This window comes from Pseudophryne corroboree, chromosome 12 (assembly GCF_028390025.1).
Source record: "Pseudophryne corroboree isolate aPseCor3 chromosome 12, aPseCor3.hap2, whole genome shotgun sequence".
Lineage (NCBI taxonomy): Eukaryota > Metazoa > Chordata > Amphibia > Anura > Myobatrachidae > Pseudophryne > Pseudophryne corroboree.
The window spans coordinates 157,471,693-157,489,103 of record NC_086455.1 but is presented as its reverse complement, the minus strand read 5'-3'; the positions used below and the strand labels follow the sequence as shown (position 1 = coordinate 157,489,103).

Sequence of the window (17,411 nt, the reverse complement as noted above, 5' to 3'; positions counted from 1 at the left end):
CTCTAACATCAGCAGTTGCGAAGCCAAGGAAATTGAACCTGCTCAAGCATATGCGTACAAATATGAATTAGGCGCGGCATTTTGGAAGCCCCGGGTTGGAGGGAAGGGGCAGGTTTGGCCCCTGTAGATATATCTGGGTATACCTAGTAGATTTATTCTCTAGACCTCATCAACATCTCTGTGATGGCAGGACACAATTTTGTTGCCGTATCTTAAAATAAATGTTGTATTTTGTGTATGGATAAATAAAAAATGAAATAAGCAATGATGTTATAGGACACAAACTGTAGATATGAAGACATTTTACACTTCACACCCACAGACATGGTTTAGAAAAAAAAATAATTGGAATGGAATAAAAAAAAACACCAAAAGTCATGCGGCACAATATGAAGTGGATCAGCAGAAAATGTCATATAAATATATACAGGGCATGTATATATTTAACCAATACAGGTAAGTAGTTACCTATATAGCGGTACAATACGCTTAGACGTTGTGTGGTATTGGCAAGGACTGACAGACGTATAAAGGTTAGCACTGGCTCAACATGCTTTGCACACCTTGTAGGACCGGCTTCACGTACAGGTAGTCACACGCTCGCTGCAGGAATGGCCAGAGCCGCACCCCTTAAATGTTGCCGGCCCCTCTGAACGCGGACGACTTTGTCTAATTTCTGGGGAGTTTTACATGCTTGAAAGACGATTGGACTTTCTTCTATCTTATCATCCTTTTAGCAGAGGGTATGAACCAATCTATAAGGCCTAAAGGTTACTTAAAGGTTAAACTCCCAAGAAATTGTTAAAATTATGCCAAAATTATAAAATGGAAAAGAAAACTGAAATGTAGGTATTAGCGCGACAACTGCGGGGAATAGTGGATTCCTGGATGTCCACCTCAATACAAGCATACACTTTTAAATGTTCAATTTGTTGTGTAATCCTCAGCCTTCTCCTAAATTTAGGGGAAGACATAGCGCATGACCCCCTTGGGGTGTTTCAGTAGAGAGGAACTCTGCTCATTAGTGCAAGTCGTTAATGGTCAGGGGTAATCACTAGAACATCCTCGTAGAAGGCAATCTGTCAGCACATCTATAATAACGGTACTCAGCACCTTTCCTCGGCTGGGTCTCCAACAACCGCTGCCTTGCGGTTCCGGGAATCTCACAGGACAGACAAAGAACAGGCAGAGAGGGCCAGCAACACTTAATGAGCTGCAAAGCTTCCTATTAATCACTACCGCAAGCTGGGCATCGGCTTAAGGTTTCTCGAGCTTTTTTAGTAAGAAGAAAAAAAAAATGCTCAAACCCTCTTCTCAGACACGTTACTTCCAGAAGAGACGCCAATGTCTATGGTGTCCGTACAGACATTAGGACACAATTGCGCACAACCACAGATCTATATGGCAGAACCCCTCCAAACATCCGGTAACAAAAAGGCAGAAATACACTAGTAAAAGGACAAAGCGAGTTAATACCTATACAGTCCCTGTACCTGTGGCATCTACACGAGACTGCAGAGCCTGTGTTGTCCACCAGGGCTGTGCCGTCTCAGTAGATGCTGCCCACACTATGGGTCTGATCCAGAGATGGACGATTATTGTGTGGCTGCTGCGGTTTTGTGCGCGGCCAGATTTGAGACGTGAAAATGCTACAGCTGCCCCCTTTAATACAGAGACGGCCGCCGCCGGATTCTCGGTTCCACCGTTTGCATGCCATGTTGTGCCATAGGACCTCTGGGCAAGCGATTGGTTGCTCAGAATGATTGTCGCGGTGCCAGAACTACTGCACAAGACGTCGCAGTCTCTGGGCTTCAACCCCTGTTCCCATGAATCGGTTGCGATACGCCTGCGTTTCAGTCGCCACACCACCGTTACATCCCACAAACGGTCACTATCTGTCAGTCTGTGTCCTAATGCACACTACAACCGCCGTTGCAAGACCATATTGGCACATGTGCATTGCAAACATCGGCTTTACGTCCACCTCTGAATCACGCACTAAGCCATGAAGCGGGGATACGGGGGACATAATCCTCAGATCCCACACCGTATTAATAGCCCCCTCTTCATGGGATAGGTGCTTCACCTAAGTCCAGTAATGGATAGCATACAGATAAATACTAACACGTAACTAGCCTAGATATATCCCTAGCCATGTTCAATGTAGCCCTTATATGGCAGCATGCATAAGGCTTGTGAGAATTAGCAAGCAGAAAGTACACTGACCTGACGTACCTGTGCCAGTTTCACATTCTGCCGCGTCTTCGTCATCACTGCTGATAGAACATTCTGCTGATGATACAATATCATCCGTGGGCTGCAGGGGAGAAGAGACAGAAGGGGTTAAGTCAACGGACGAGGCACCAGCCCACCTCTCAGAGACTGTAGCAGACTGTTTAACCAGGACAGGCGGCAGAGAATGACAGGGAAGATGGTCAGCTACTGTCATCTTCTAAATTAGTGGTTCTCAAATCCAGCCCCTCAAGTAAACCCAGCAGGTCATGTTTTCTGGATTTTTCGGTCAGTAATTATCCCACCTGTTTTCAAAGATAAAAATCCAGAAAACATGACCTGTTTTGGTTACTTGAGGACTGTAGTGGAGAACCACGGTCCTGAACGGATGTTTCAAACGTGGAAAAGAGCATTGTGCCTTAGCAGTCAGATGTAGGGACCAACCAACGGCTATCAGATAACAGATTGGTGTATGGTGTCTGCACTCTGTCCTCGGTATCAGCCGAAGAGTCTCATATATGCAAGGTGCCATCTGTAGTACTATAGATCCCAAGCCTGTAATAGGGAGGTGTGAAGTGCAACCAGAGGAAATTAGACTAAATCTTGGTCTTTCATCGGGTGTAGTACGACTTGCCGACGGCCGGGTCCCCAGTAGCCAGCATACCGGCGCCGGGCTCCCAACTGCCGGCTTGCAGACAGCGGGGCGAGCGCAAATGAGCCCCTTGCGGGCACCATGGCGAGCGCTACGCACCACGCTATCTATTCTCCCTCCAGGGGGGGTCGATGACCCCCAAGAGGGAGAAAAGGTGTCGGTATGCTGGTTGTCTGGATTCCGGCGCCGGTATACTGTGCGCCGGTATACTGAATACCACCCCTTTCATCCGTTACCAGCCAAGGACATACAGTATTCAAAATGCTACCAGTGATGTAAGAGGGAGGAAGGAAATGATTGTTCTGTATGTGAACAATTCATTGATTGTGGCGGTAAAGTTATATTCCCTATACGGAATGGGTGTATTCTGCCCAGGATAAGCATATACTATCACCTGCCCACCATGTGCAGCACTACACCAGTCCACTGCAATAACAGTCATCAGATGTATACAATAGTCTCCAGATGTCACATCTGAGTCCTGGAGGCCCAGCCGGCACTGCTTATACAGAGGTGACCCCTTACACACAGGCGTCAGTCGCGCCAAACAGCCCCTCCCAGCACGCAGATCCCATGTGACTCGGCCGCACTGAGCAGCTTTCTCGCTCACAATGTGCATCTTATTCATATAAATAGAACTGGAAGTGACAAAACTACTATGCTAGATAACACTGGTCAGTTTGTAGTGTGACATCTGTGTGCAACGGAGTCTGAATCTGTGTAAAAAATGCAGCAGTCACGGCTTTTTCTCACGCCAGGTTCCACTTTCATCTGTGACTTTGTGTGGTTAAAGTTGCAGTCCGGCGTATCTGGTACACTGTGAGTAATGTTTGGTACATCTGTGATACGAATAAGATGCAGACACAAAAGAGGCGGGGTGCTGCACTCCTAGGAGCAGCTCAGTCACGTGTCAGTACGCCGTATGACGCTTTAATGCCAGGTGTATGAAGACATATCTATACACTTCCCAAATGATTGCTCAGAATTCCCAAGATTAACAAATCGTCTTATTGTGGCCTTTTGAGAGCTCCCCAGAACGGGCCGCAGTGTTACCAACTTTACCAGTCATATGCATATGGCTCCACCTGCGACAGCCATAAGAAATACAAGGGAAACGGCGAAGCACGATTCCTGAATACAGGGCAGCGTATGCCACTTGCTTGGCACTAGCTACCCATTCAGTCTATTTAAATGAATGCAGCACCACTAACTGGAAGTGAGGAGTACAGTGCACTGTGCGCAGTTCTGCTTCACACCATTTGCTGGAACAAAGACTGCTCCAACTGCAAGCAGCAGTGGTTTCACATCTGCAATAACCAGACAGCATGTAGCTTCCAGAAAGCTAGAATTACAATCAGTATGTCGCTGAGAACAGTGTGTGCTCTCTTTCCTGACATACCGAATGCTGCTCTGTGATTGCTAACACTTATACTGGCACGTTATCTGGGTGTACTCATCCCCTCTCCGCCAGCACCGCCTCCTTCCCTACATGCTTACCACCACTCTCTGCCATCTCCCCTTCCCAGAGTGCTCACCACCTCTCTCTGCCATCTCCTCCTTCCCTGAGTGCTCACCACCCCTCTCTGCCATCTCCCCTTCCCAGAGTGCTCACCACCCCTCTCTGCCATCTCCTTCCCAGAGTGCTCACCACCCCTCTCTGCCATCTCCCCTTCCCAGAGTGCTCACCACCCCTCTCTGCCATCTCCCCTTCCCAGAGTGCTCACCACCCCTCTCTGCCATCTCCTTCCCAGAGTGCTCACCACCCCTCTCTGCCATCTCCCCTTCCCAGAGTGCTCACCACCCCTCTCTGCCATCTCCCCTTCCCAGAGTGCTCACCACCCCTCTCTGCCATCTCCCCTTCCCAGAGTGCTCACCACCTCTCTCTGCCATCTCCTCCTTCCCTGGGTGCTCACCACCCCTCTCTGCCATCTCCTTCCCAGAGTGCTCACCACCCCTCTCTGCCATCTCCCCTTCCCAGAGTGCTCACCACCCCTCTCTGCCATCTCCCCTTCCCAGAGTGCTCACCACCTCTCTCTGCCATCTCCTCCTTCCCTGGGTGCTCACCACCCCTCTCTGCCATCTCCTTCCCAGAGTGCTCACCACCCCTTTCTGCCATCTCCTCCTTCCCTGAGTGCTCACCACTCCTCTCTGCCATCTCCTCCTTCCCAGAGTGCTCACCACCCCTTTCTGCCATCTCCTCCTTCCCAGAGTGCTCACCACCCCTTTCTGCCATCTCCTCCTTCCCTGAGTGCTCACCACCCCTCTCTGCCATCTCCTCCTTCCCCGAGTGCTCACCACCCCTCTCTGCCATCTCCTTCCCAGAGTGCTCACCACCCCTCTCTGTAACCTCCTCCTTCCCAGATTGCTTACCATTACTCTCAGCTATCTCCTCCTTCCATGTGAGCTCTCCACTCCTCCTCTGCCTTCCCCGAGTGCTCACCATCCCCCTCTGCCATATCCTCCTTCCCAGTGTGCTCGCCATCCCTCTCTCCCTTCCTAGAGTGCTCACCACCCCTCTCTGCTATGTCCTTCTCTAGGTGCTTACCACCCCTCTCTCCCATCTCCTCCTTCCCCGAGTGCTCACCATTCCTCTCCCATATCCTCCTTTCTAGAGTGCTCACCACCCCTCTCAACCATTTTCCTTTTCTGTGTGCTTACCACCCCTCTCGGTCATCTCCTCCTACCCTGTATGTTTACCACCCCTCTCTGCCATCTGCTCTTTTCTAGAGTGCTCACCATTCCTCTCCCATCTCCTCCTTCCCAGAGTGCTCACCATCCCTCTCTGCCATGTCCTTCTCTGTGTGCTCACCCCCCCCCCCTCTGCCATGTCCTTCTCTAGGTGCTTACCACCCCTCTCTGCCGTCTCCTCCTTCCCTGCATGCTTACCACCCCTCTGCCATCTGCTCCTTCATTGCGTACTTACCACATACCCGATGCCACTTTTCCTTACCTGTCCACTTATCACTCCATCATTCTTACCTGCACATATACCCATACCTCCCAACATGACCCTCTCCAGGAGGGACAGAATGCTCTGCTCCTGGACTTCCCTCTTAACAGATGATTGCCATTACCTGTGCTGAAACGCCTTTCTTATCCATTACCCTGTTCAATACAGATGCCTGCAATCACAAATTAAAAGAAAAGTCCAGGAGCAGAGCATTGTGTCCCTCCTGGAGAGGGTCATATTGGGAGGTATGTATACCAACCATTCCCTCCCTGCCTCCCTCACCCTTCCCTGCACAGCCAGTACCCTCTGCTACCCCCCTCCTTCAGTGTGTAGATGCAACCTCTCACCTTCCCTACTCACCCGCCTCCGTTCCCAGTTACTCTAGCTGTCCCTCTCCTTTTTCACTCTAGTCAACTAAATTTCAGCATATTCAAAAGGGGCGAGGTGTGTTTTCCTTAACTCCTCTGCTGCCAGAGCTAGTGTCGCCCATACACCTGCATTCCCCTCTCCCGACTGCACTCAGCAGCAGAAAAAGGGACAGCTGGTGACGCATTGCTGAGCCTGCGTAGTACAGGGCTGTGTTCCCACCTGTCTCCTCTGAGAGCTGCTTTCTCTCCTAGGACAAGCACAGTCACCCTGAAGGTAATAGCTTTACATAAATGTGATTTAACAAGGGCTGCTGCAATTACCACTTTACTCATTCCTTGTAGCACAAGAAGAAAACAAATCTTTTAATGTTCACATTATGGCATTAAACTGCTCCTCTGGCCCCAGCCTGATTAGTCTGCATTCACTGCTAATTCCCTACAAGAATATCTCAGCAATGCCCACATCTTGGCGGCCTGCATTTTAACTAAGCACATAGCCAGCCACAAGCTGTGCTAATCAGTCACCTGCTGTAATAACAAGCCACACACAAAATAAACCAATCACTTTGTCAGATATGCAGCAGAGCACCGGCATTGTCGGCTCTCAGTAGTAGCAGAACATGCCTGGTTAGCATTGCTTGCTGCTGGTACCTGCAGAACGTGCCTGGTTAGCATTGCTTGCTGCTGGTTACTGCAGAACGTGCCTGGTTAGCATTGCTTGCTGCTGGTTACTGCAGAACGTGCCTGGTTAGCATTGCTTGCTGCTGGTTACTGCAGAACGTGCCTGGTTAGCAGTGCTTGCTGCTGGTTACTGCAGAACGTGCCTGGTTAGCAGTGCTTGCTGCTGGTTACTGCAGAACGTGCCTGGTTAGCAGTGCTTGCTGCTGGTTACTGCAGAACGTGCCTGGTTAGCATTGCTTGCTGCTGGTTACTGCAGAACGTGCCTGGTTAGCATTGCTTGCTGCTGGTTACTGCAGAACGCGCCTCGTTAGCATTGCTTGCTACTGGTTACTGCAGAACGCGCCTCGTTAGCATTGCTTGCTGCTGGTTACTGCAGAACGCGCCTCGTTAGCATTGCTTGCTGCTGGTTACTGCAGAACGCGCCTCGTTAGCATTGCTTGCTGCTGGTTACTGCAGAACGCGCCTCGTTAGCATTGCTTGCTGCTGGTTACTGCAGAACGTGCCTGGTTAGCATTGCTTGCTGCTGGTTACTGCAGAACGTGCCCGGTTAGCATTGCTTGCTGCTGGTTACTGCAGAACGTGCCTGGTTAGCATTGCTTGCTGCTGGTTACTGCAGAACGTGCCTGGTTAGAAATGTGTAGTGCCGGTTATAGCAGAACGCAGCTGGTTAGCATTGCGGCCTGATTCTGATTGAAGACCGTACAACTAAAATGTAAATGCAGCAGGAGGCATCTGTAGGAAATAGACGCCTCCTGTTGCGTCTATTATAGACAACGCCCCCCACCAAAACGCTACAGCATTACCAAATTGTGAATTGTAGGTTGGTTCATATGAACTTTATGTTATGTACAATGTGCTTGCATTAGTATGACAGCAGCCTCACATCACTGCTCTGTGCTGCTGGGGACCCTGCTCCTTCCACTATGTAACTCTCAGTCTGTGGCTTCCTGTATCAGTGTGACAGCAACCTCACATCACTGCTCTGTGCTGCTGGGGACCCTGCTCCTCACACTATGTAACTCAGTCTGTGGCTTCCTGTATCAGTGTGACAGCAGCCTCACATCACTGCTCTGTGCTGCTGGGGACCCTGGTCCTTCCACTATGTAACTCTCAGTCTGTGGCTTCCTGTATCAGTGCGACAGCAGCCTCACATCACTCCTTTGTTCTGCTGGGGACCCTGCTCCTCCCACTATGTAACTCTCAGTCTGTGGCTTCCTGTATCAGTGTGACAGCAGCCTCACATCACTGCTCTGTGCTGCTGGGGACCCTGCTCCTCCCACTATGTAACTCTCAGTCTGTGGCTTCCTGTACCAGTGTGACAGCAGCCTCACATCACTGCTCTGTGCTGCTGGGGACCCTGCTCCTTCCACTATGTAACTCTCAGTCTGTGTCTTCCTGTATCAGTGTGACAGCAGCCTCACATCACTGCTCTGTGCTGCTGGGGACCCTGCTCCTTCCACTATGTAACTCTCAGTCTGTGTCTTCCTGTATCAGTGTGACAGCAGCCTCACATCACTGCTCTGTGCTGCTGGGGACCCTGCTCCTCTCACTATGTAACTCTCAGCTTGTGGCTCCCTGTATCAGTGTGACAGCAGCCTCACATAACTGCTCTGTGCTGCTGGGGACCCTGCTCCTCCCACTATGTAACTCAGTCTGTGGCTTCCTGTACCAGTGTGACAGCAGCCTCACATCACTGCTCTGTGCTGCTGGGGACCCTGCTCCTTCCACTATGTAACTCTCAGTCTGTGTCTTCCTGTATCAGTGTGACAGCAGCCTCACATCACTGCTCTGTGCTGCTGGGGACCCTGCTCCTTCCACTATGTAACTCTCAGTCTGTGTCTTCCTGTATCAGTGTGACAGCAGACTCACATCACTGCTCTGTGCTGCTGGGGACCCTGCTCCTTCCACTATGTAACTCTCAGTCTGTGGCTTCCTGTATCAGTGTGACAGCAGCCTCACATCACTGCTCTGTGCTGCTGGGACCCTGCTCCTTCCACTATGTAACTCTCAAAGCGCTCACTAGCTCACTCATTAACAGGGGTCAAATGGACAAGCAGGAAACCAAAAGAAAAAAAAATCCACCTTAATTTATCAGTCTTAAACAGTGGATTTGGGTGAAATGCTACCACATTAAACTAACGTTTTTGTGAATAATGCATTAAAATATATTTTTTTTTTATTTTATCCTCAAACATTTTTTCTTCATTTTTTTGTGTTGTGTGTACACAATATATCATTTTTCATAATTTTTTTTGATACTTTTTTAATTTGATCAATTAAAAAAAAAAACACAAAAACGGACTTGTGGAGAATGATAAAGATAAAATATGCAAACAAAAAAATGGTTATTACAGTGATGAGGATGACTAACTCAAAGTATTTCTATTTTAAAAATATTTCTGCATATAAATATTAAGAAGAGTTTGTAGAGTTCGCCAAAATCCAATAAAAACTTTGTCCATTGATTAAGTTCTGCACACATCAGTGGCGGCTCTTTACGACATTACAACTTGTACATAACACCAGACACAAGATCTGCCAACAAACTGTAACGGAGAATGCGGCTTCGGACACTGAGGGGCATTCCGAGTTGATCGCACGCTGCAACTTTTTGCAGCCCGTGCAATCAACTAGACGCCACCTATGGGGAGTGTATTTTTGCACAGCAAGGCTGCGATCGCTTGTGCAGCCCTGCTATGCAAAAAAAGTTGTGTGTAGAACAAGACCAGGGTATGAGTTACTTACCCTGCGCGATGAATCCAGCATTGCACGTCCCGGAATTACGTCAGGCATCCGCCCTCCAAACGCCTGGACACGCCTGCGTTCACCGCACGACTCCCAGAAAACGGTCAGTTGACACCCACAAAACGCCCTCTTCCTGTCAATCTCCTTGCGATCGGCTGTGCGAATGGATTCTTCATTAAATCCATCGCCCAGCACGATCTGCTTTGTAGCCGTACGACTTGTCTGCGCATTGCGGTGCATATGCAAGTGCAGTAGTAATCTGTTCGCTGCGAAAAACGTCAGCGATCGATCAACTCAGAATGACCCCCACTTCCAGAACATTAAGTAGCCAAGAGCAGCGAGAGAGTGCAACACTGAACATAGAACAGAGGTGTGCATTTAGTATAAGAACAGAACAGCATCACTGCAATGAGTGCATTAGTCCCACTCATCCTCCAGTAATACCACCGCATGTTCTTCCTAGTTTCCTTATTGTTGCTTATTAATCAGAATTACAATGGTAAATGTCTGTAAGCTGTATGACGGTAGTTTCATATGTCACAGGAAACCCAGGACTCACAAACAAGATCTGGGGCAACCACCCAGGTCAATAAGGAACCTTTGCAGGACTTTGTCTAGAGAAATCTGGAGGCCGAGTGCTAAAGCCCCGTCTTCCCGATCATGGCATCACGCCCTGGTTTAGGACCCATTATTTTATCACGTCCAATAAATGACCCACATGTACTATGCAACCCTATGTTACCACATGAATTCTGAGCACCAAGTACATAGTCGCGCAGTGCAAAATAAAAAGTTGAAGCCATACGCTGGCATTCTATGCTGTGCTGACAGTTACAAGACACAATCTAAATGACACGCGTGATGTACAACCAGATAATATACTTATCATCAGGTTCCACAAGTTCCTGCTCTCCTGTGTGACAGCTGTAAATAACAGGAGTCATGTACAGAGCAATTCCTATAGCGGACATTAATCACCCGCGGCCTGGCATCTCCTGTACACATCACTATTACACCTTCTACGGGGACATATCTTCCTGCGCCAGCAATTCCATTCCGCAGCCCTGTCCCAATCACACAGATGTGAAACTGCGTCGGTGAGACAAGTCATTTAATCTCACGTTTTGCAGTCGACGTTCTCCCATGAGAATAACAAAATCTAAAGAAGATAAGGCGGCGCCTCACAAGGAGGGTCTGCTATGGTATGTAATACAGCGGGTAAGCCAGTCTGATGAGACTAGGAAATATTCATGGAATAGATATGGAGTATGTATCTTGCAGAGGGTTAGAGTTAAGCGTCTGGGACATGGGAGGAATTAGCTCCTTTATACGGAGTCCTGGACTCTGGCAGAAGCCATCTCTCATTTTAATGCACTCTGCGAGCAGCCAGGAACTTATCAGCGGCCCTCCTGAAAAGGAGATAAATCTGCGCCGACCAGGTCCGGCAAAGTTGTAGTGTCATCCGGTGATTTGTGCCCTGCCAGCGCTGACTTAGGTCTTCTTTAATTCACTGGCTCACCATTCAATCCTTCGTTAGGTTTTATGCTCCTCGCAGGGTTTTTTTTTTTGTTTTTGAGAGAGTATACACAAAGGAGGCCTGATTAGCCGTAACTCACAGGATGCGGGGAACAGAACTCATTAAGTGCTTATGGCTGAGCTGCCGCTATCTGGGATGTGATCCGGAGTTATCGGAGGAATATATGCTGCAACGCGGATGTCTTACAGAAGACACTGCAACACCTGTATGACGTGAGGGTTTCATCAGCTATAAAACCAATATCATTGCAATTAGTCTGGTCCCACTTTTCCCTGCCCAGACAGAGATGTCAAGCAAAGTCCATTAGAGGTTTCCAGTAAAGAACACGCAGGATCCCTATGGACGGTGATGTTAGACTTAGTGATATGCTGCCACACAAGAGACCTCTAAAAGCGTAGTATACATAATTCCATGTATACAAGCTCAGCAAGAGGCTGGGTTGTGCAGTAGGAATACATAGGGAGATATTCAATTGTTTGAAAAGTCAGTTGGGTGTCTGTTTTTTCCTATAATAGACAGGAAAAAACAGATACCCAACCAACTATTCAAACATTTGAATTCCCCATAGAGTCCGGTGTCTGTCATGTGACCGCCGGCACGCCGCACAGTAACCTGTATAGTGGGGCTGCACACAGACTGCCCTACCCATTTCGTTAGTCATTGCAGTTAGACAAGGATAAAAAGTTTTCTAGTAGTAGGATTGGAGATTAAACTGGGAACGCTTTCCTAAATACACGATCTCTGCCTGGTGTATATGGTCTCCTGTCCCCCAGCGTATGCTGAGCCAGCTGGACCCCAATCTCCCCATCTCTGCCAAATAGGAGGACTACAAGTTACCTTCCTCCAGCCAGATATCATCACGAAGCAGCGTTAGCGCGGTGTGGTCATCATCGGAAATCTAATTAGATGCCATTTCTGATAAGACCGTAGCCTTGCTTAATCTAGCATCACAAGCTCAGCAGAAAGCATCGTATGATGAACGGACGTCAAAGGGTGCAGTTGGAGGGATCCGTTACAATGTTTTACCCATCAGGCTGGGATCCGGTGCAGTGTTCTGCCTATTGCGGAGGGATCTGTTGGGGTGCTTTGTCTAACACACTGGCAGCCATTGCGGCAGTCTGCCCGTCACACGTTGCAGAATTTTGTGCTTTCGGTGCTGTGCATGTTTCCGCCATATATAGGGAAAAGGTGATGGAAAAGGGACATAGAATGGACTCCGGTCAGATCTGTGCATGTCACAGGGAAAAGAAACTCATGGTGACGGTCTCCCCCACACAGACACTATGCGGTCTATCTCCTTGACATGTTCTGTGATTAAATAAAGCATAGTCTACTGGGAAGCCAGGAAGATAAGAAGTCTTATTATTACAATGCCAGGCGTGCGGCTATTATTTATCCCCTGACACACGATGACTTCCAGAACACAGACAGGGAAGGATGGAAAAATCAGGACTGCAAAGCAATTCAATGCATCCCTCATCACAGCTGCAACGACAACATTTGTAAGAACCTTCAACCCTGGAAGGCCAGAGCAAAGGGTGACCGTCGTCTTTATACACCTGTCAGCAGTGAAACGGATAAGAGAGACATTTATCATTCAATATTTACAGCATATCCCCAGAAAACACCTGGTTTGGGGGGATACCTGCATATATCAAGTATTGCCCCAATGTAACGCTGCAGCCGCTGCATTGTAACACTTCATATACAGAGTCACGCGCAGATATACAAGTAACGCATATCAGATTAATCTGCACAGTCTCCTGGTGTTTTCCAGTGCGTCACATTACGACTAAGAAGCATATCCAGAAAAGAGTCTCACTGAAGGTAGGGTCAGCTGCTGTAGCATCATGGGCTATACGTCGCAAAAACTACCAGGAGAGGGTTCATCTCCAGACATAGTTGCCTCACATGCATGGTCCGTAGACCACACAGTCGCAGGAATCCCAATAGAGGAAAGAAGAGGCCGCTGCTGTGGTAACTTCACTCCTAGAGACCCTATCCCTGCGTTTTAACATTGGTGCAATACTTAATAAGAAATTACAATTGTCAGGTCTGAAACCCAATAATCGATACATATGCAGAGGAAAGACACACCACCTGCAGCTGAGTCTTGTGAAGCAGCTACTGGACACAGTGGAGCGGCCAATTTTAGTCATGTGACCATAGCCTTTAAATGCCCAAGGAACCATAATTAGGAAGTCAGTACCTCAACAGTGTTGCCGTCAGCCTGTGTATGGGTTATAGACACAACATGGCTGCCTCCTGTGTGAGGGCAACAGGTGTGCTTCTACATAGAACAGACTATCATAGATCCCAGTGTTGGTAGTCACATACCACACATTAAGACATTTGTTACCTCTTTGTTTTTCCTTTTTAAAATGCCTGGAGGTTCTCTACAGCAGCCACAAACATGAGCAATAAGCAGAAAGGAAATGTTTGCCGGTCACTCAGCGAAAGGAGAGAGTTGCCACAAACTGGCCATATTCTCCACAGATACCCACAACATAGTGTTATCTTGTGCAAAGTGTTCTTTCACTTACCAGCTTATTACCATTAGTGGATAAATACCAAACATTAAAACTTGCAACTCCCAATGGCCATCAGCTTCCCGACCTTCAATATTAGATCTGCCCGCCAGCAGCAGCAGCATCAGGAGAACATTCCTGTAATAACACTTTTCCTTATCACACCAGCCTCTCCGTGGCATCCATCACACACTGGCAGGCAGAGGATGCTGAGCTTTATACTGTAATGGGCATTGGCTGAAGACAGAGTGAGGTGATAACGTGTCACTTGCTGTATTTATGCAGCTCTCCTGCAACAGGGACTCTGAGCCGTCAAGGTCACCCCAGCAAGAGAGACTCCGGGTCCTTCCAGCACTTATTGGAACGGCCGCGAGTCCTATTGAGAAGGCCACAGGTACTTCACCTTGGTTTCTACTTTTACTCCGTTACTAGTATGGCCGCCAGTTCTGTCCAGGACTCCAGTCATTGGAACGGCCACCGGTTCCCACCAGCACTCAGCCATTAGAACGGCCACCAGTTTCCACCAGCACTCAGCCGTTGCATTAGCCACCAAATCCCACCAGCACTTTGCTGTTTCAACGGTCACCGGCTCCCATCAGCACTCTGCTATTGGAACGGTCATCGGTTCCCACCAGCACTCAACCATTGGAACAGCCATTGCTCCCCTTCAGCATTCGGGTTATGGTTCTTCCTGCACTCTATTTTTGAGAACGTTGTGTGTGATTTCAGCATTTGGTTATTTGAGCAGCAACCACTGCTTCCTTCCAGCACTTGGGCAGGTGTGATTGGCTGTGGTCACTCCTTCGCACTGGCAAATACTTTCATGAAGCATCGTCCAGTTTGCCTTTAGAGGGGAAAATGATTCCTGGCCCCATAGTGACAATTAGATAATTCCCAGGATCAATATAGGTGTATTCTGATGTCAGTAGCCATGTACTCGGTTTTGCCCAGATTGTCCTAAGAGGCAGTCATGGAGCCATGGAAATGTTAGGTTTCTGCTATTAAATATAGTGGGTTGCACGACAACCAATGTTGTGTTTAGAGGGCTCTGAATGAAAGGAAATCGGATAGTTCACGTCAGTTGAACGGAGCCTTTAGAAAGCAAAAATAGTATATATGACTACGTTTTCTCTCTCACTCCATGGATGGAGGGGTAGGTCTACTACACTAACTAGCCAGGCTTAGCATTTACGTCTATTGGCTTCTTAAGATCGGTCAAAGCCGATGACTCTCAGCTTTGAAAACACGCTCCTTAGTAAATCTAGCCCTAAATCTTTTTTTGTGGGAGTCCCCACTGCAATAAATTTCCAGATTGAAATTCTCTTCCACAGACTTACACATGCATAATGCGGTGCAGTGGTAGCTCCGGTCTCCTGAATGATTGCGTGTCATCACGTGTTACTACGCATGCAGTGACTTTCCTGTATAAACAGGTACTGCTTGTAGCATGCTGTCACTTGTGTTTCTTCAAGAACCAGCATGCCCAATCGCTTAAAATTGATCAGGTCATGCTGAGACATGTAGTACACCAGGATTATGATTTCACCCGTTAATTTTATTATCCCGTAGTTCCAATCCTGGTGTGTGGGAATAGCTTTAGTGCAATCAGAAAGGGCTGGTATAGAGTGTGCGGAGATGGTGGGGCACTTTTTTTTCTTAGTTTTTTTTGTTTTGTTTTTGAGTGAACCCTATCCAAGTTTGGATTCCAATCCTGACTGGCTGCTACTTTGGCTATGAATCCCATGCAGGTAATTTCCCTGGTAAGTACACCAAAGGCTACTACTAGCAACTGCATTATTATTATTATTTTTTTGTGTGTGTGTGGGGGGGGGGGGGGGGTGGATTGGGGTTTCCAGATTCCCATGTACTTTTTATGCTGCTGCAATCTCAGTACACAGTATTAAAAGGAGGCTCATCTTGGCACGCCAGCTCGCGTGAGACTCTTCCAGCGTCTGCCTCTTTTTTGGGGGGCTGAAAATGCAACTTAGTTCCACCGCAATGCAACTACAGATGTGTCCTCATACGTCCTGCCTCAATATGCCACGCATCAGGAGACGCCTGGTGTGAGTTGACAAGTCTCGTGCAACTCCTGTAGCGTCAGGCATTTATTTATTTTTGCTGAAAATGCGTCTTATTCGCATTGTTATGCAAATAGGACACACAAGCAGACTCGGCTGATTAAATTAATATGTAGCATATTCTGTGTGCTACCGCGGCTGTATCTGCATGCAACATGCTACGTTTTCTAGGAAAACGCTGTAGCGTAGCATTACGTATGCAGATACAGCTGCTGTCACGCACAGCATATAGGCATGCCGCATATCATTTTAATCAACAAAAGCTGCTTGTGCCGTATCCGTATTGTTCTGCGAATAAGATACATTTTAATGGAAAAAGTCACCCGAAAGGACGCTCTGCGCTACAAAGTCATGGCATGGCGGGACTAGAAGGGATGTTTAACGTGCAGGGAGGCTAGATGCGAGTGGACACATCTGTACAATGTAGCAGCCAAAGCTATTTTTCAATCCAAATTCTGTTCTGCTCCGTATACTCCGTCACACACAGATATACAGATAGTCGCATTGCATCTAAGATGCATTAGCGGCAAAAAAAAAAAAGATGCCCAACATTAGAGTTGCACGGGAGTTGGCGGCTTACTCGCACCAGTCATCTCACGATGCCTTGCGTATTGACGCTAGATGTACGAGGACGCATGTATGTCAGCCAACACCTTCTCCCCCATTCTGCCTTCCTAAATGTAAGGGAATGCAACAGGAAGATACACTGTAGTCTGCAGCTATATGTAGTATGCAAAGCTCAGGCATGTCCAAACTGCAGCCCTCCAGCTGTTGTGAAACTACATATCCCAGCATGCCGGACACAGTTTTGCTGTCAGAGAATGCTGAAGCTGTGTCAGGGCATGCTGGGATGTGTAGTTTCACAACAGCTGGAGGGCCGCAGTTTGGACATGCCTGATCTATTCTGTATTACTATGTACAAAGTTACAAACTGAAGTGTGAAAGTTGTGACTTCTCTGCCGCACTGCGAGTGCAGGTCCATTGTGTACAGCAGTCAGAGACCCCAGTGACATATTCCTCTGTGCACTCTATAGATCTTCAACACAATCTCAGAACTGTAGGAACCATAAACCCAATAATACAGAAACCGTTCAGAGTAAGAACCGCAGCGTAATTACCAATAGCGACGACAACATTAGGGGTATTTATACGTCCTCCCTCTCCATACCATGAAACTGGTGACATTCTATTCACACACAGACAGCAGCTGTAACCTCCTTATAAGGACGTTTAACTATTACTATGTATTATACACAAAGTTGATGGATGATGAATAAAACAAGCAGAGGCTAAAGAGTCAGAGATTGCCCGGGGCAACCCTCCTGCCATTGACGCAACGCTGAACACATGCGTGTTCCAGAGACATCAGGGCAGATTTATAAAAACTCGCAGCAACTGTATATATAAAAATAAATAAATAGAAAAAGCATCGGTAAAATAAAAATAAACTTTCCGGACAATCTACTCTTAAATAATAAAAATAAAAAAAGATCTCTATTCTCTTTTCTGATAAATGTCCCTTATGCATAAACACTCGTTTCCCTAAGGCAGTGGTTCTCAAACTCGGTCCTCAGGACCCCACACAGGGCATGTTTTGCAGGTAACCCAGCAGGTGCACAGGTGTATTAATTACTCACTGA

General features: G+C 47.8%; 1 protein-coding gene and 1 long non-coding RNA gene across 4 annotated transcripts in view; one reads left to right on the top strand and one right to left on the bottom strand.

Moving 5' to 3' along the window:
• The window catches only part of LOC134981074 (uncharacterized), a 304,398-nt gene that overhangs the window by 153,164 nt on the left and 133,823 nt on the right, over positions 1–17,411 (top strand). The window lies entirely within an intron of this gene.
• LOC134981073 (neurexin-3-beta-like) overlaps positions 1–17,411 on the bottom strand; it is a 72,742-nt gene that overhangs the window by 19,918 nt on the left and 35,413 nt on the right. Inside the window, exon 5 of one of the 2 annotated variants that reach the window (XM_063948216.1) lies at positions 2,227–2,317. In XM_063948216.1, the coding sequence (XP_063804286.1) occupies positions 2,227–2,317 (91 nt within the window). The remainder of the gene's footprint in view (positions 1–2,226; positions 2,318–17,411) is intronic. The other variant, XM_063948217.1, reaches the window with a different exon arrangement.